At 33.5% G+C, this 20,269-nt stretch overlaps 1 protein-coding gene across 2 annotated transcripts in view; it reads left to right on the top strand.

Annotated features, from left to right (window-relative positions):
* Nucleotides 1–4,394: 4,394 nt before the first annotated feature.
* SPINK5 (serine peptidase inhibitor Kazal type 5) overlaps nucleotides 4,395–20,269 on the top strand; it is a 69,139-nt gene continuing 53,264 nt past the window's right edge. For both annotated transcript variants that reach the window (XM_014854813.3, XM_014854815.3), the window contains exons 1-4: nucleotides 4,395–4,566; nucleotides 5,750–5,775; nucleotides 7,393–7,520; nucleotides 9,158–9,224. In XM_014854813.3, the coding sequence (XP_014710299.2) occupies nucleotides 4,512–4,566; nucleotides 5,750–5,775; nucleotides 7,393–7,520; nucleotides 9,158–9,224 (276 nt within the window). In that variant the 5' untranslated portion in view covers nucleotides 4,395–4,511. The remainder of the gene's footprint in view (nucleotides 4,567–5,749; nucleotides 5,776–7,392; nucleotides 7,521–9,157; nucleotides 9,225–20,269) is intronic.

Genomic DNA, 20,269 nt, shown 5'->3' with positions numbered 1-20,269 from the left:
AACAGAAAGGAATTCTCAGAAAGGGAACGAAGTTAGCTGTTAATGGAATATTTCAAGATAAGCAGGTGGCTAAAGGCTGTTAGTATCTTTCAAAAAGGAGAATACAGATGTGTTAAATTAATGGGTAAAAATATGAGAATTATAGAAAGAGAATTTAAAAATTAAGCAAATAAACAAGAAATTACTTCATCTTCTAAGATCTGTTAGGACATATACTTTTCAGTCATGGTCACAGCACAGTTCTTTGCACAAGTCATTGCGAGTGTCTGGTTGTGTATGTGTGTGTGTAGGAATGTGTGACAGAGAGCAGAGGATTAGAGTAAAGAAGTATATTAGCAAAATACTTTACGTAGTTTAAAGCACTATAACGTCTGGATTCTCTTTGAACCACAGGAAAGGCTATGAGATAGCCACACAGGGAGTAAAAGGTGAGAAAGAGACAAGGCCAGGATTATCATCCCAGCTAGTTCCTATTCCAGGATGGGTTAATGGTACCATTTTTGGCAGGTAAGGAAAGGATCATAACACCTACTTTGCTACCTCACAACATTGCATGAACAAATCAAGAGAGCTAATGAATGGTGGATCGTTTTGAAAGACATGGAAAGTGATTTAATCGTGAGGGGCTTTAGTTGTTTATTAAACTTTTGTGATCACCAAGGATATCTCTGCATAGAAAAAGACAAGATTTGGAAAATGATCAGATAACTTTGGGTTTTGAAAGTAACCTTTGTCTTCAGTGACATTACTGGTCTACAAAATCTTGTTTACTTCATAGTTTTCTCATCTCTTTCCTCCATGTCAGCATCCTTGATGTGAATTCAAATTCTGGGCTATTTGAGACTTGTATTGAATTGTAAAGATTATACTCTTTTTAACCTAGCTCTATTCCTTTTCAATGAGAGGAAAAGGGGTTCTACATGTTTGTTGAATGATTGAAAGAGTCTAAGAAAAAGATAGAATATAGAATTTAAGAAAAGAACTCTAATAACCTAATAAGAAAGTACTCTGATAACCCAAACTTCAATTCTCTAAAGCTTCAATACCATTCATTCAAATTTAAATTCTGTGGTTTTCAGAAAAAAGGAGTGATTAATAGAGTATGTGATGAATCACCTCTGTATTTACAACATTCCTGAAATGAAATGGAGAAAAAGCCCAGAAGCTAAGAGCCAGCTGACTTGTACCTCCAACATTAGGGGTGCTCACTGAATCTCCTTGTGGCTATCTTCTCCTCTTGGAAGACGTTATCAGTTTCAAAATTCTTATTCATCATTTCAGAAGGTTCTGGGTGTCAGTGACAAATTGTTTTCCAGTAAGAAGGAAACCAACTCCTTCAACCTTTCCTCATAGCAGAGATTCTTTAGACATGGAATCATCTTTTGGTTCTTTTGTTCCACCCTAGCAGCACTTCCATGTCCACTCCTGGGAGTACTATCCATTTCGGCTAGATTTGGGGTTCATCAGAGCATATTACACAGTCACCAATTCTGTTAGAAGGCATTAAACTTTCCTACTACCATAATAATGTGTATGGTTGGGACACAATTTATATGGTCTGACAGAGCAGATGAAAGATGAAAACTTAGTATTGATATGTTAATATTTAGAAGAGGCTTTTACAGAGAGATATAAGGAATCAATGGCGATCGAAACCTAGCAATGACATTGGCAAGTTTTAAACAGTTAATGCTTTAATTTGCTTTAGATATTGTGGTTTAGAACATAATGACAAAATGAAAAAGAGAACTTATATCTTGACTTTTTAATTTCACTTCAGAATGGGTTGGGAATGTTATTCTGTGCTAAGCAAACTTAAATCTGTTGTTGAGGTCCGACTTCAAGAGATGCTGACATTTCTTGGAATCTTAGAAATTAACCTAGTATAACCACATCATTATGACATAAAAACTGAAGGCCAGTTATTATAAACTATAAAGTTTATCACACATAATTGGAATTGTTCTAAGCATTACACACACACACAAACACACATACATACATACGCATGAATTACCTTCAACCCTTACAACAGTTGTACAACGTAGTTTTATTATCCCTATTTTATGTTTTAGGAAATTGAGGCTGAGAGAAAACAAGTGACTTGTCCAAGACAACATAGCTAGAGATTGATGAGTCTAGATTTGGACCCAGATCTACCATGCTCCAAAGCCAGGTTTGTTTCCATGAGACTGTGTAGTTGCAAAGAAAGGAATACAAACAAATTTCCTGACTCCCTGTTCTATTCTTTTTCCATTAACATATGATGGATATCAATTTTCTAACCTATCACAGTAATGCAGTGAACTTGCTTTCCATGGCACTAATTTTACTGAACCTTTGGAAAGACACAAGGCTAATAGCACAGATTTTGTAACCAGTGATTATATTTTTATAGGAAATAAATTACTTCACAAAAAAAAGAAGGAAGTACTCTGGCTTTGATGGTATTCAGAATATTGACATGATCTCAAAGTTGGAAAACCTTAGATAATTTTCTGAAACAGTCTTTAAAAGGGATTTGATCTAATGAAGCCCAAAACTTTTCTTCTGTGGTTGTAGAGACCCTGCAGGTACTGGAATTAAACATTTGGCTGTTGCTTCAGTTATCTTTGCATACTTCTTCAGGTGCTTTCTTAAGCTGGTAGAGTAAAATAAGCTTGTAGACAAAAGATATTAATTATAGAAGGGAAGAAGGAACTAAGGAAAAGATACTTTCTCTAGAAAAATGTCACATTTTGTATTTACATTTTTTAATACAGTAGTCACCCCTTATCCATGGTTTCGCTTGCCTCAGTTTCAGTTACCTATAGTCAACTCTGTGGTCCGAAAGTATTAAATAGAAAATTCCAGAAATGAACAAATCAGAAGTTTAAAGTTGCACACCATTCTGAGTAGCATAATGAAATCTTGTGCCAACCGGCTCCATCCTACCCTGGACGTGAATCTTCCATTTGTTCCACATATGCGTGCTGCGTCTGCTACCCGCCCATTAGTCACTTAGCAGCTGCCTTGGTTATCAGATCGACTGTCGCAGGATCACAGTGTTTATGTTCAAGTAACCCTTATTTTATTTACTAACAGCCCCAAACTGCAAGGGTAGTGGTGCTGGCAATTCTGATAAGGAAAAGAGAAGCCATAAAGTGCTTCCTTTAAGTGAAAAAGTGAAAGTTCTCAGCTTAATAGGGAAAGAAAAAAAATTGTATGCTGAGGTCGCTAAGATCTACTGTAAGAACAAATCTTCCATCCATGAAATTGTGAACAAGGAAAAGGAAATTCATGCTAGTTTTGCTGTTCTACCTCAAATGTGTATAGATAGGAAAAAAAGTAGTTATAAAAAACGTAGTTATAAAAACGTAGTTTTTATAGTTATAAAAAACGTAGGGGTTAGAACTGTCCACAGTTTCAGGCATCTGCTAAGGGTCTTGGAACGTACCCTTTATGGGTAAGGGGGGACTGCTGTATTTTATTTCTTCTTTCCTTCTTGGGAGACTAAATAATGAGACAATACAGGAGTAAACCTAATTTAGGGGAAAACTGATTGAGCCAAGTTTTTCAAAGAGCAATTTGAGGAGTGGTGGGCTGTGGAGAGTTAGACCTTGAGTTTCTAATGTTTACATTTATCATGTTTGGTTAGACTATAAGATAAGGCTTTAGAATATAAAATATCTTTCAGATTGGGAATTTTTCAAAGTATCTATGTACAAGCTTTGATTTCATTAAGTTTCTGCCTTCACTAACGTAATTGGTGAAGCAATGTGTGGAGTCAAAAAAAAATGTGGAACCTGTGGTCTTCGTCAAGTGCCACCTCTGCTTCTTCCATCTAAACTGTGTATTCTTGGGAAAGTCATTGCTCCTTCTCTGAGTTTCTGTTTCCCCATGTATTCAATGTTAGAATTTTGCTAGGTTATCTCTTAGTGTCATTAACTCTAACTTATATATGAATACGTGACACTGAATTGAGACACTTCAGAATATCCTCAGATAGAAGCAACAGGAATCCTTGCTTCCCTTACTATTAATCAGCTTTCTCCAGAAGTGGAAATCTTTAAATCTTTACCTGACTGGTAGGACAACCAATCTATCTTCTTTTTCCCTCCCATCACACTTATGAAGAGAGCCCAATTAGAAACATATTTGTCTAAAGGGTAATATGTCTTGACTGGGGTTGCTGAGGAATTCAGTTCTTATACAGGACTACAGAGCAGGGTCCTTGGACTCAATCTGTTGCCTTTTGGTGGAGATACCATGAAAACACATTAGAACTACTTTAGAAATAGACATTATCTGTTCAAATCTGCCACCTTGACAGGATCCTAAAGGATGGAAGCTAAATTGATGTGGTGTATTAAGTCTAGCACAACCTTGAACAACTGGTTTTTCTTGTGGGTGTCACTAGTACTTGACAGTATATATAAAAGTAAGCTGCATCTTCACGGGTTCAGTCTTAGAGCAACAGCTGGTGAGCAATGCACGGAGCAGACTTGTAACCGACTTACATCATCTTCAACATGAAGATAGCTACAGTGCCAATGCTTCTGACCCTGGCTCTTTGCCTCATACAAGGTGAGCACTTTGCATGTAATCTAAGCCTCTTGTCACACATACAAAGCCTTGGGCAGATGCTTGTCTCCCTACGCTTGTCTCCTGTGTGTGTAATCTTGAAATATCTTGCCAGACACAGAGTTTTGAAGAATTATATATGTGACTTTACAACTGTGTTGTTATCTTTAGAAATGGCAAGTAGTTTGAGATCATTTGAATTTTTAGCTGTGAGAAATCCTTCCATTAATTCTACCTTAGTTCTGAAAAGCTAATATATTCTTTTTTATCTTCTCCTCACCAAGCATATCAATTCATAATGATAGGAATTATGTATATAATAGATATTTAAAACTTAGATGTACATAATATATATTTTAATACTATATATAAATAAAATATTAAAAAGTCAAATTCAATGATCTATTCTTATTTTAAAGCAGTAGTATCTTCTAGCATATTCTATTTTTGTGTTTTCAGATCCTAAATGGATTGAAAGCATTTCTCCTAAAGAGTAAGGGAATTTTGTGGCAGGCAGGAAGTTGGTTTTTGTATTTGCTATTTGAATTTGAAGGAAACACGGACTGCCTAGACTTATCTTCCTCTGAAGTGTTTACACTTTTTAAAAGGAGCCCTCAGAGATGGAGAGTCAGGAGATCATTAAATGTGAATGATGCCCACTTTCTAAAGTAACTGTAAAAAAGGAGTCTGTTCATGAGAGAGTATAAAGTCTGTGATTTAAATTCACCTTAATTTTTATCAGATCTCTAATTTTTGTGTCTGTTATGAGGAGGTAGAGTTACCAGAATTCAGAAAATTTAATTTTATATGATATAAACTTTGTGCCACATTGTACTTTTAAATTATAATTGATATAATATATTTGATAAGTGTATCATGTTATAATTTTATCAAATTAAAAATATTATTAAATTTTAAAATTATTGTTAAACTCAATTAGTATCATTTTTCAAAGTAATTGGATCTTTAGGAGGCATTGGACCTTTGTGATTACATATACTGATGTCCTAGTGGAGTGTCCTCATTTTATTTGCCATGGTAGGTTTTAGTGTGTTCAAAAACAGTTTGTGATTTTACAACATATTGCTCTCAGAATAAGCAAGATCTTGCACTAAGTGGATTGTTTTTTTTTATTTATTCAATATTTTACATTCCCTTAACTTTGGTTTCTGTATTTTTGTCCCAGATGCTGCCAGTGAGGATGAAAATCAGGTTAGTCCTGCTTTTTCTGTTCATTGAATCCATTCCAAGCTCCCTAAAGAGAAATGGTTTGTGGCCAACACCTTCATGTTAATAATGCAGACATATTAAATGGATAGGTACTAATGGCTTGTGTTAAAAACACAGAAACAAGTCTTTGTGAATCAAGACATGAATCACACACACACAAATCAATGTATTAATGATGATGGACATCTGTGAGAGGTAATCTGCCATGCTAAAGGGGTGCTTTAAAATTTCATAAACAAACTAGCGAATTACTACTGTTCAGTTTAACAGCTGAAAAAAGTCATGACACACGTAGGAAACTGAACTATGTTCTCTTGTGATCATTATGCAAAAAGGATTTGTCTGTATCTTGTATATAGTCAGTGTGTATATTCCATTCAATAAGTATTTACTGAACATCTATTATGCGTCAGATCCTGTTTGAGATGCTGGGGTTATTCTAAAGTAAAGAAAATAGAAAAGAACCCTGCCCTCATGGAGCTTATATCTGAGGAAAACAGACATGTTAATAAGTAAATTAGTAAAATATATAGTACATCAAATAATGGTTAGTGCTGGGAGAAAAATAAAGCAAGATGGAAAGTAGGAATTTCTGGGGATGGAGGTAGTATCAATTCTTCCTGGGATAGTCAGGTAAGTTCTCCCTGAAAAGGTAGCATTAAAACAAGGCTCTGAAGGTGATGAGGCAGTAAGTCGTGAAGATATGTGCAACTTATAGCTGTGTCTTTCTCCATGGAGGATAGTGGATTCTGGAGCCAGGAAGCCAGGGAGTAAGCAGGGAATGAGAGTTTTGGTTTTAACCCCATATATGCTGGGTTTAATGTAGGGAAACTGACATCAAGGCCGGTATCAAATCTACTTATTGATTATCTACTATGTATCAGGCACTCTTTGAGGGCTTTTTGTTGTTGTTAGTAGTTGAGTCGATTCCTAGGGACCCTGCGTACAGCAGAATGGAACCCCGCCCAGTCTTTTTGCTCCATCCTCTCACCGTCCGGTGCTACATCAGACAATGCTCTGCTGCTATTCATAGGGTTTTCATAGCCAATTTTTTGGTAAGTGGGTGGCCAGTTCCCTTCCTAATCTGGAAGCTCCACTGAAAACTATCCACTATGGTGACCCTACTGGTATTTGAAATTCTAGCGGCATAGCTTTCAGCATCACAGCAACATGCAGCCGCCACAGCATGACAACTGAGGGCTTGCATACATATAATGTTTAACCCTCACAAAACCTATGAAACCTACTTATATCCACTATTTTTACCAATAGGGTAAGTGAGACTTTGAGAAGTTAATTTGCTAAGGCTTGTAAATGAGAACCCTGGAAAATAAGCTCAGATCTTTTGACTCCGAGTCTTTTGTTTTTTCCATTTCACTAGTCGTTTTAAATGAATTCTTATTAGGTGAATTTGCAATCTCCAGCAGACAATCCAGTCATTACTTTTATTTGCATTATTTGTATCAACTGAGGGAATATCTTCCATACAAAGTGAGTAGTGGTCATTAAATAATATTGCTCAAGGAAGTTCTTCTAGAAGATAAAGTCTTGCTTTGATGAGGTTTCAGTAAACACAACTATTTTTCACCTTTTCCTTAGGAAACATGCAATGAATATCGGGCATTGATGAAAAATGGAAAATTGTTCTGTTCCAGAGATAAAAAATTTTTTGAAAGCCCTGATGGAATAATGTTCATCAACAAATGTGCCTCATGCAAAATGATATTGTGAGTAAGGACTTGCTTTTAATTGCTTGACTTACCAGCTATTCTCTGAACTAGAAAATGAGTTCTTTTTTTCCGTGGGGTATATTTTTCTAACTCTAAATGGTTAAATAAAAATGCTTAGCAGATCACTCTGACACCTCTAATTAGGTAAAGTTGGATAAGTGCCACCTACCTGGAATGATTTTAATAATCACTCAAATGGTATTCCAAAACATCCCAGAGGGCTCAGTATTAATAGCTTATGCAGCACTTAATAGTCTTTTGAAGATGCAGTTTCAATTTGAGTTTTCTAGCTCTAGAAAAAAAGAAAGAAAGATTTTTGGGGGCCTCTTAAGACCTGCCTCTGGTCTACACTGGGGACTGAGAAAAGCCCCTCAGAAATGGTGCCAAAGTCTCCTCGTTGCCACGAGCAGGAGTTAAGCATGATACACTCTGCCTCTGGGAGTTGCCCTGTCTTCAGACATCTGGGATTATGCCAAGATGAAATGAACTAGAGTTGATTGTAGCAACTCAGAAAGAATTAGCATCCAGGAAATTTACCAACATCCATGCAATGTTTCTTAATTTGATTTCCTTCTCTCCAATGACACCCCAAAGGTGGAAGAAGGCTTGAGTTATCCATTGGAATTCTCAAATCAAAGTTTCTTAATTTGTTTTTGAACAGGAGGTCATTCTCAATTTTTGACTACCATCAAAACTTCAACACTGGTATCAAGCCGATACTAAGTTTACTTAAGATAATTGTTATAATTAATTTTTAAAATGCCAGGTTGGTATGTGTCAGGGGATTTAATTTAACAGTCAATAACATTGGGATAATGAAGCTCTGATCACATGTGCTATTTCTGATGAAGACACTGTGGGAAGATGAAGGCAGGCAGGGTAAGATTTAGGGGGGGAGGCCTGGGGCAGGTTGGATAATCTTTTCTTATTTTCTTGAACTCTGAACGTAAACCAGCAGGTGTATTATTCACCATAAAGTTTCCTCCTTGTTACACAGGATGTTTTGAAAGGAGACTGAAGGTATGAATATAATAAATTTACTGAAAACTAATTTAAAACAAAAATAAAATGTCTTAAGACACGCAAAGCAGTTTTTCACTTTGAAGTCACTCACTCAATTATTATTTTTATTACCTGTGTAAATTATGTTGGTAAAAACTTGGTATCTTAACTTGGAAAGAAGGAGACTGTATGAGGCATAAAAGCTGTCCTCAAATTGCTAAATTTGCTCTGTGGGTCCTTAGACCCACAACCTTAGAGGTTCGAACTAGGACTAAAACAGGCAGGTAGATATTTGTTCAATATGAATACAGTCTTTCAAAGAGAAACATTCCAACAATGGTACAGATGACTTTTAGAGTAGATGACCATCTGAATGTCAGAAGTATTTAAGGGATGTAGTCTGTTAGGCAGTTGAAAATAGAGATTCTTCTTTTAGTAGAACTATGTTTGAGACGTTTTTCAGTACTGATGAGAGATTTGTGGTACCTGTGCTCATTTCTTGACATACCTCCATTTCTGACATGCCAGATTGGGCTGAGGAGAATGGTCAAAATTAAGTTTACTATGTATGCTGATATCCCTAAACGTTGGGCAGACATGTCTAATCTCTGCTATTCCTTGCTGTCTTCCAGGGAAAAAGAGGCAAAATCCCAGAAAAGGGATTTAACAAGAGCCACCAGGGCCACTGCCCCAGCAAAGGTGAGAATATTTGAAGTCGATTTGTCATATTTGCTTTTGAGATTATGTTTGATTCTATTTAGAAGTATCTATTTCCTAATTACTAGGTCATGCCTGTTATGAAGACAACTACAGAAGGGAGGGAACATGGCTTAGTCCAGGGGTGGACTAAATATCTGGTATAGCTTGTCCATAGGCCCAACCCATGACTCAACTCTCTGAAAACATTTCAGGCGCTGACAGACACTAAGAGGTGGAGTTAGCCAGTGTGATATCTGCCTTCTGTAGCCTTTCTCATTCCTCTTGTCCTGTCTTTTCTCTAAGAAGAGCCTTCATAGGACTGTAGAACTAAGGTTTATGTCACTTGGTCAATTCTGTATCTCTAGGTCTCAGTTTTTTCATCTGTGAAATGGAATGTGGATCAAATAAGAAACTAAGTTTAAAAAGCCAGCTGAAGTGTTTAACATGCGTTAGCAAGCGTTTGACTCATTTTATTTCTTTTTTCTTTTCTTCTTTTACTTCCTTCTGCATATCTTTTCTAATACCTGGAGAGTTCCCCTAATTCATCTAAAGCTGTTTGTTTATATCTGTTTTGCAGATTGGGACTCAGGTTAATATTTGTTTGAGAAAAGTATTCTGTGGTAAAAAACTTAAAAGTGGAAGAAACTACAGAGATGCAACCCTTCATACAACCAATTTCACTTTGTAAATATTTTTTATATTTATGCAACAATTTTTTATCTATAGAAAAAAATAAATTCTAGGCCCAACTGGGGGAAATTTCTGGCCTATAATGTCTCACAATAAGTTATTGACAAAACCAAGGCTATCACCATGTATCCTGAAAACTACTCACATGATTCCAGGTATCCCATGTAGCTTAGTCTCCAATACTTCTTTCTCTTCCTCCTTTCCTATCCCTAACACATAATTAAAATGATCAGTCAGGGCAGGCACACCCAAATTACTTTAACATCCAACGTCTAACCAAGCTACCATTTTCCTGTCTGTGTTACTCAGGAAGGTCTGAGAACCTCAGCCTATGTAGTAAATCTAGTCAACCAAGTTCTTTGCTTGGGCTCAACCAGTCTCACTTTTAAAACAATAACATGGTTACCATTCAATTGGTCAATCACTGCACATCCTTTATCTGAACAAAACGGAGCTGCTTCTGCTCTACAAAATCTGTGGAGGTCAGAAAGGTTTACTAGTAACTTTCAAATTGGCCTTTCCTTGTCACATTTAGAGAGAGCTTCATTCTGTAAGACCCATTCTCCCCTTCCTCCTGCTCTTTTTCCTTCATGGGAAACTGATACATCAGTGGCGTTGAAAAATATAAAACACAAGCAAATGACAAACAAAGACATGAAATACACACACACACACACACACAAATACACACCCCAATCCTAACAAACCTGCTATTTAAAAAATATTACTGGTCAGATGTTTTCATATGCAGACATACATTTACTGAATTTTAATCAAATAAGATTTTTAAGGAAAAATTATAAAATTTTAAGACATTATACCTCTCGGTTAACATTTTATGCCTGAACTATAATTTTTACCTGTAGGTAAAGTTCTAATGGTTGGATGTTTTGATACCTAGGAAACTACTTACTTATAAATTAAGGGAGTTAATATTTGGCTATGTGCCTTTCAGGTAATTTCTGTCAAGATTTTTACTTGTCTGTGTTTGAATGAATTCATGCAATTACACTTTGTTTTTGTTGTTATTTTTTTCTCCACTATAAGAGAGACAAATCTACTCACTTTCTCTGCTTAGATTCCTCCCATCAAAAATCAACCCTGAAACTCATTCGCAGAATAAGGTGCTCCACCTGTCCAAGAATTTTCCTCCTACAGGCATCCTTTCTCTTGCATCATCAATTTCTTCTTCACTAGTATGTCAGTCTTTCACCTCCCAACTCTAATATCCATTCCAACAAGTCTTGTTGGTATTGCCTCCAAAGTATATCCCAAATTTGTCTCCTTTTTACCATTTCCACTTCTACCAACCCAGTCTAGTTCTTCATAATTTCTGATCTCTAACGTATTTGGTCCATGAAGAGACTTTTGTTCTTCAGTTGGTTGATTCATTCAATGTTTCTCATTGATTTAGATTGCCAACTTTGTAGGATATTAAGTTCATATGTGTGTATCTCTGAGTTCCTTATTCTACTCAGATTAGTTCATTGCTTTAATACTAATAAGACAAGTTCCCTTTCTCAGTTCATCTTTTTCAAAGGTTACTTACCTGTGCATAGATATATATTCGTCCACATGTTTATTAGAAATAAAAAGTTTATGAAAAATCTGGCTTGAATTTGGGAACCCAGTGTGATTAAGGATAAAAATAATTTATAAATTAATTCGAGTAAAATTGACTTTTTATAATATCAACCTACCCAACTCAGGAGGACAGAATACCTTCTCATCAATTTATATAATTTTTGTGTACTCTATGAAATCTATAAAGTATCCTCCACAGAGATTTTTATAATATTTGCAAATACCTAGAAAATTTATAATTTTATTGCTCTTGTGGTTATTTTGTTGTTTATGGTATTTCTATCTGGTTATTGTTGGTATAGACAAATTCTATTGATTTCTACAAGTTGATCTCATATTCAATAACTTGATCATATCTTTTCTTAATTCTGATAGTTTATCTGTTAATTCTATTTTTTTCTTGGTAGTTGATCACATTATCTGCGTATAATAGGAAATAATAGGAGTTTTATAACTTCTCTTTCAATCTTATCACTCTTTTATTTCTTTTTCTTTTCCTTATATCATTGGCCAGAATCTAGAGTTTAATAGTTAAACAGTAGTGATGATAATGAACATCAAACTTCCCTCTCTCCTCATTTGTTAAAGGAAATACATCTAAAGTTTCTCCATTAAGTATAATGGTTAGGATAGATGTTTTTTCTTTAAACTTTAGCAAGTTTAGGAAGTTCCATTCTGTTCTTAATCTTCTAAATATGCCTTGATTATTATCAAATGCTTTCTCTGTAACTATTGAAATAATTTTCTGATTTGTCTCAGTCTACTACTGTAATAAATTTCTTGATAAATTTGCTAAACACTTATTGTTTTGTTAGGGTAAAAGATACTTAACCATAATATATTCTTTAACACACTGTCGAATTTGGATAGCTAATATTTTATTTAGAAAATTTGAAACTACTTTTATAAGTAAAAAGAATCTATACTTTTCCCATTTTAATTATTCTTATTTGGTCTGAGAATCAGTATAACATTATCCTGAGGGGTGGGACTTCAGGCTGTGGCTGAATAAGGAGGTATGAAAACCCATTCCCTAATAAGCAACTATAAGTCTAGATAAAATTGTCCAAAACAAGCATTATAGCATCCTGGAAATTGACCAGTAACTTATGTCAATCTGACAAGCATTTATGCTTGAAAGATTGGTAAATTTTGGATTAGAACAATGGGAGTCTGTGATGTTCTTGCTTAAGAATACTCCCATCTCACCTCTGTTGCTTGGTTGGTATGGAGAATTTACCAAAGCAGGGCAGGCTATGAGTGACAGGAACTGCACTACCATTGTTGAAAGGGGCTTATCTAACTGGCAGTAGTGGGCAACAATCATACCCAGAAATGTTTTTGGTGGAAGTCATGCTATTCACAAAGAGTAAGGATTATGGCCTGAAGTTGTAGCATGGTTAGTGCAAGCATATTTCTGGCTGAAATATGAAAAAAATACATAGACAGCAGAGATCAAATAGGGACTAAACAATTCACAAAGTCCTGGTTGACCACAAGGCTATGCACAAGCACTTAGAAGACAGAAAAATATCCCATTAAAAAGCAAATGCTGGGACAGATGTAAAAATGACCTGAACTTTGCCCTCCCCAATATACACAGGCCCGTCTCTAGAGGATGGAAGCCTTATTGGCTTGAGGTGTTTGAGCACAAACTGTGTCCAATAATTGCCCAACTGCTAAGTTCTACAGATACAGGGGTAAAAAACCTAAAGAGCCAGGCTTAAAAAAAAACCTGTAAACATTTTCTTAGCAGACACATTAACAACTGTACACTACGGGAGAGCAAGAAATCAGAGTTTTAGCCCAGCCAAAGATACAAACAAACAGTAAAAAAGCAAAAATAATCTTTACTGTAAAATCATAATTCTGAGTCACTATAATATATTACCCAAAAAGTCCAGTATCCAGCAAAAATTATAAAATGTGCAAAGTAATTGGAATGTATGGCTCATACTCAGGGAAAAATAAGTTAATGGGAGCTGTCTTGAGTGTCTCCAGATGTTAGATTTGGCAGACAAACATTCAAGCAGCTGTTTAAAAAGTGTTCAAATACTAAAGAAAACCATATTTAAGAATTAAAGGAAAGTAAAATAACAATGAATAAACAAATAGATATTCAGTGAAAAGATGTATGTCTTAAATGAAAATTCTGGCGTTGAAGAGCACACTAAATTAAATGAAAAATTCAAGCTCTAAAGCAGCTTTGAGATTGCATAAAAAAGAATCAGTAAACTTGTAGAAAGATCAATAAAAGTTAACATGGAAGTATATAGAGAAAAACCACTGATGATAAGTGTAGGCACAGAGTCCTTGAGATAACAATAGCATGCCAATACATGTGCAATAGAAATTTCAGAAATAGAGGAGAGAGAAAATATAAAAATTATCTGAAGGAATAATGGGTTGAAATGTATCAAATTTCATGAAAATAATCTTTACTTTCAAGAGTTTAATCAAGTCCCAGATGGCATAAATACAAAGAGATACACACCTAGGCCCTCATGATCAAAATATTGAAATGGAGAAAATTTTAAAAGAGGCAAGAAAAAATGGTACATTGTATACAAGTTACAATTAATGACTGGCTTCTCATCTAAAATAATGAAGGCAATGGAAAGACATGCTCAAAGTGCTGAAGAAAAAACTTAAACAATATTCTATATCCACCAAAACTATCCTATAAGAATTAAGGCAAAATAAAGATTTTCCCATATCAATGAAATATGAAAGATTTGTTCCTGACAGACTTGTTGTACAAGTAATAATAAAGGTTGTCCTTTAGCTGAAAGGGAAAATGACTACTGGATAGTAACTTGGACTTACAAAAAGAAATAAAAGCACCAGAAATGGTAAACATATGGTTTAATATGAAGTACTCTATGCATATATTTTCGTTCTTTTTACCTTCCTTCTTTTAAAGATATAATACTGTGTAAATAAATAATTATAATGTTGTTTTAATAGGAGTATAGATACAATATATATGACAACAAAGGGGGATGGAGGAAACAGAGATATATTGGGTCAAATTTTCTATATTTTACCATAATTAAGTGTTAACCTGTAGTAGATTGTGATAAGTGAGGATGTGTATTGTAATCAGTAGAGTAACCACTAAGAAAATGGCATATATAGTAAATATATAAGATCAACAGGAGAATTAAAAAGACATATAAGAAATATTTAACCTGAAAGAAGGCAGTAATGGTAGAGAACTAAAAAGGACAAGAGCATATTGAAAACAAACAGAAACACAGCAAATATAAAGACAACCATATCAATAATTATGTTAAATGTAAATGCTATAAACAAAGAGAAACATAGCAAATATAAAGACAACAATATCCACAATTATGTTAAATGTAAATGCTATAAACATACAATCAAAAGACAGAGATTATTAGATAATAAAAAAGCAACTATAAAGTGTCTCTAATCAATATTCCTTAGATTCAAAGGCACTGAAATTCTGAAATGATGAAAGAGTAATAACTTGCCAAATATAACCATAGGAGAGCAGGATTTGCTATATTTCTGCCTGATGAAATAGATATTGAGATAAATAATGTGGTTAGAGACAAATAAAGACACTTCATAATTTTAAAAGTATCAATACATTAGAAGATATAACAATTATGAATGTATATGCACCAACTGATAAAGCTCAAAATATATGAAACAAAATATGCTATAATTAAAAGAAGAAACAGACAATTCAACAATAATTGTTAGAAATGTTAATGCTCTACTCTCAAAAATTGATAGAACAACTGGACAAAATATCAAATGTATGGAATACTTGAACAACACTACCAACTAACTCAACCTAAACTGAAATATGGAGAGTGCTCCCCTAATATTAGCAGAAGGTGCATTCTTTACAAGCAACAGTGGAACATTCTTCAAGATAGACTACACACTAGGATATGAACTATATCTCAATAAATTTAAAAGAATTAAAATCATACAAAGTATGTTTTCTGACCACAACAGAATTAAATATAAACCACCAAAAAAGGGAAATTATGGAAATTCCCAAATATTTAGACATTAAGAAAAATACTTTTAAATAACTCATGGATCAAATAAACAATCACAAGAGAAATTAGAACACATTTTTGAACTGAATAAAAAAAAAACACAACAATTCAAGACTTACGAGTTTCAGCTAAAGCAGTATATAGAGTTTAAATGCATGAATCAGAAAAAGAAGAAAGGTCACAAATTAATAATCTAAACTTCCACATTAAGAAACAGAAGAAGAAGAGTAAACTGAACCCCAAGCAAGCAGAAGGGACATAATAAAGATTAGAGCAGAAATCAATAAAATACAAAACATAAAAACAATAGAAAAAACTGATAAAAACAGAAGTTGCTTCTTCAAAAATATCAACAAAGCTGACAAACCTTTAGATAAATTGACATAAGGAAAAAGAGAAGAAAAAAATTATCAAATTCAGGAATGAAATATGAGATATCAGTATATGCTCTAGAGAAATTACAAGGATTATAATGTAATATTATGAACAAATTTATGCCAAAATGTAGACAACTGAGAAGAAACAAATTTTTAGAAAGAAGTGAATTACTAAAAACTGATCCAAGAAGAAATAGAAAATCAAAATAGACCTAGAGCAAGTAAAGAAATTGAATCCATAATTAAATCAAAGAAAAGCTCAGGTTCAGATGATTTCTCTGGTGATTTTCATCAAATATTGAAAGAAGAAATAATACCAATACTTTATAGACTTATTCAGGAAATAGAAGAGGAGGTAACACTTACTAGCTCATTCTATGAAGCCAGTATTATTCTGATACACAATCCAAAGGAAGATAGGACAAGTACAGAAAACTACTGACAAATATCTCTTATAAACATAGATGGAAAAATCCTTAACAAAATATTAGCAAACAGAATCCACAACATAAAAAGGATAAACTATGACCAAGAGGGATTTATTCTAGAAATGTAAGGTTGATTTAACAACAGGAAATCTAATACACCATATTGATCGAATAAAGGACAAAACTACATGATCATTTCAAAAGATGCAGTAAAAGTATTTAACAAAATCCAACACTCATTCAAGACAAAAAGTCACAAAAAACCCCCCACCAACACACATAAATAAACTTAGATTTTTACATCACATACAAAACTTAACTCAAAAATGGATTATTGTCCCAAATGTAAGAACTATAATTATAAAATTTCTAGAGCAAAACATAATGGAAAAAGTTCATGAATTTGGGCTGGATAGAGAGTTTTTAGATGTGAAGTAAAAAATGTGGTCCATGAATACAAAATTAATGTTAGACTTTATCAAAATTACAAACTTTTGTGCTTCAAATGACATCATTGAGACAATGAAAAGGCAAGTCATGGGCTGAGAGAAAATATTCATGAATCAACTATTGGGTAAAAGACTTCTATTCCCAATATGTAAGGACCTGTTACAACTCAATTATAAGAAGACAAAGAACTCAGTTAAAAATAGACACTACACTAAAGATAATTTAATGGCTAGTCAGCACATAAAAAGATGTTCCACATCACTGTTACTTAGAGAAATGCACGTTCAAACCACAATGAGATACTGTTACACACGCACTATAATGGCTATAATCGTAAAGACAGAAAATACAAAATGTCATTAAGGTTGTGGAGAACCTGAAACACTTATAGATTGCTGGGAGGAATATACAAGGACATAGCTACCTTAGAAAATAGTTTGGCAGTTTCTTAAAAAGTTAAACGTAAATTTACCATTTCACCTAGCAAATTCAGTCCTAGGAATCTGACCCAGTGAAGTGAAAACATACGTCCATACAAAGTCAAGCATGTGAACGTTCGTGGTAATGTTGTTTTTAATAATCCCAAGCTGGAAACCATTCAAATGTCCAAATGTACCCTGGTGAATGGATAAACAAAATGAGCTACATTTATATAATAAAATATTATTCAGCTATAAAAAATATATGACTGATACTGTTACAACATGGATGAACTTCAAAAATGTTACACAAAGTGAAAGTAGCCAGAATCAAACAATTACATACTTATGATTCCTTTTATGTGAAATATCCAGAAAAGATAAATTGAGAGTCAGAAAGTTCAATGGTTACCTAAGGCTTGAGTTGGCAGCTGGGATTAACTGCCAATGCGCAGAGGGGAAACTCTTGGAGTGATGAAAATATTCTAAAACCAGGTCATGATGATAGTTAACAACTTCATAAATTTACTAAAAATCATTAAATTGTACACTTAAAATTGGCGAATTTTATGTCATGTAAATAAAACCTCAATAAAGCTGTTTATAATTTTTTTCAGTTTACACTCCAATTTTTAGAATAACTTGTAAATTATTATTATTCAATACAAGTTTTCCTTTTTTCTTAAAACTTCAGCAAAATGGATTTTAAAGCTACTAGGACTGGGCCATTGGGAGAGGGAAGATCTCAGACCAATATATGAATTAATTAATGCTTATTGGTCTGTTGAACTTTTCTCTTGTTTATTGAACCAAGGTAGGTATTTTATCCTTTTTTCTTTTTTGTAGCCATAACTCCATCTTGGTTTTCAAATGTATTAGCGTATGGATACTCATAATATGATTTCATTGTAATTATTGCTCAATGTGTATACAGTTATTTCCAATTATCATTTTATGTATTTTTTATTTTCTTCTTCTCTTTCTTTCTCTATCAGTCATACTAGAATGGATCATATCGGCTTTTGTGTTAATCTTCTCTATTGTTTTTATTATCCATATGATTCATTCCTGTTTCTTTATGTTTACTCTGTTGCTCATTTTACAATGGAGTGAGCAATATCTAGTTTTTTAAATTTTAACTTTTTAAATTTCATGACAAGAATATTTAAGGATATTAATGATCATCTATCTCAAGATTTGTACTTGAAGTGTTTCCTTTTGTCAATCTTTGCCAAACATTTCTTAATTTTCCTCCCTCTTACAGTTATTTATTAATACATCATTTGATTTTCAAATATGTGGTAGTTTTTCTATTTTAAATTATCTTTTAATCATATTGAATTTTGGCCAGAGAACATAGATCATATACTATTGATCTTTTGGGATTTCCTAAGACTTTTGTTGTGGCCTGATAAATATTTTACTTTTATAAATGTTTCAAACGTTCTGAAAGAACATTTATTTTCTGTTTCTTGGATGTATTTCCTATGAAATCTAATGGCTTAAGCATCTTAATTTTTTCATATGATATATCAGTTTCTGAGAAGTGTCTGCTAAAATCTCTAAGTCCAGTTATTGATTTATCTAATTCTATCACATTCTGTTAGTTATTGTTTGAGATATTTAGAGCCTGTATTATTAGGTGAATGTATGCTCATGGTTATTATAATGGTTATTATACCTTCTTGTTCTCTTTTTCCTTTTACTTTATATAATGTTCTTCTTTGTTACTTATGATGCATTTTGGACTGAAGTCTATCTTTTCAATATTAATATTGCTGCCTCTGCTTTCTTCTTACTCATTTTTGCCTTGTATCTTTTCTTATTCTATTGTTTTAAAATTTGTGTACCTTTTAATTTTTCTCTTTTGATCAATACCCGGTTTAACCCAATTTTAAAATCCAATCACAAATTGTCTTTTAGTTTGTGGGCTTAGCCCATTTACATTTTTTGTTATTTCTGTTATACTAGGACTTGGTTCTCCCTTTTTTTCATATTTTCAGTTACCAGATTTTTTAAAAACTTATTTTTAAAGTAGTTTCTTCCTTCCAGGTTTTCTTTGATAATGATTTAAATATAACTTATCTATTTTTATTAATATGAACCAAATACCACATTTATACTTATATATCACTACTGCTAATGTCTGTGTTTATTGTCAGTGTCTCCATCTTCCCCCCAATGTATATAGTTTGCTATCAATTCATTTGTTAAAATCCCCTCAACCTCCACAATTTTGTTGTTGAATAGATTTTAGCTTTGAGTTGCTATGACTATTTCTCTCTTTCTCTTGTTCTTTCATTTTTCATTAATTCTAGAAATGTTCCCCATTTCTTCAGATATTTATTTCTATATCGTTTACCTCCTTTTTGGGACTTTCTAATTTTATTCTTTATGTTTTTTGTATTTTATTTTTTATTTTAAATTAGTTTTCTTTATCATTGCCTTCTGTCAAAGTTTCTTGATCTGCTCGTCTGGTTCCCAAATTCATTGTGTATTTGCAGCTATTCTACTTTTAGTCTTTATATTGTTTTATTTATTGCTATTTAAATATTTCCCATATTGAAAACTTTTACTTTTTTCTTCCTTTATAACTTCTTTTTTCTTCCTTTATATTGTAGATATCTTCTTTTATTTCTCTAAAGCATAGTTACACACTTGATAAATTATTTCTCTATGCATTCCAATAATTCTGCTTCAGTTGATACTGCATATTGTTCATATTAACATATTTATTTTATGCTGTTTTACTCCTCAGATAAACAGATATTTTACTGTAAGATCCCATAATGGCTTTAGTTACTTTTTCTGCCAAAATGAGTTAGATAAAGTTCAAGCTGAGCTTCAGTTTCTGCCTCTCCTGGTGAGCATAAGGATAGGAAAAGAGATAAGGCTCAGAGCTGAAGGTTTTGAACCAGTGCAGCCCAATCTAGTTTGCTGCCACTTCATGAGGTCAGGAATCCACCTGTAAGCCCTCAGAAATTGTCTGCACTAGGAAAAGGTGTTCCCTGTAGGCTGTGATCCACCAGCCCTTGGGGTTTGGAGGAGAAGGAA

Source organism: Equus asinus, chromosome 9 (genome assembly GCF_041296235.1).
Source record: "Equus asinus isolate D_3611 breed Donkey chromosome 9, EquAss-T2T_v2, whole genome shotgun sequence".
NCBI classification, from domain to species: Eukaryota; Metazoa; Chordata; class Mammalia; order Perissodactyla; family Equidae; genus Equus; species Equus asinus.
Note: the sequence above shows the minus strand (reverse complement) of the source record. Positions and strands in the feature narration are given on the sequence as shown.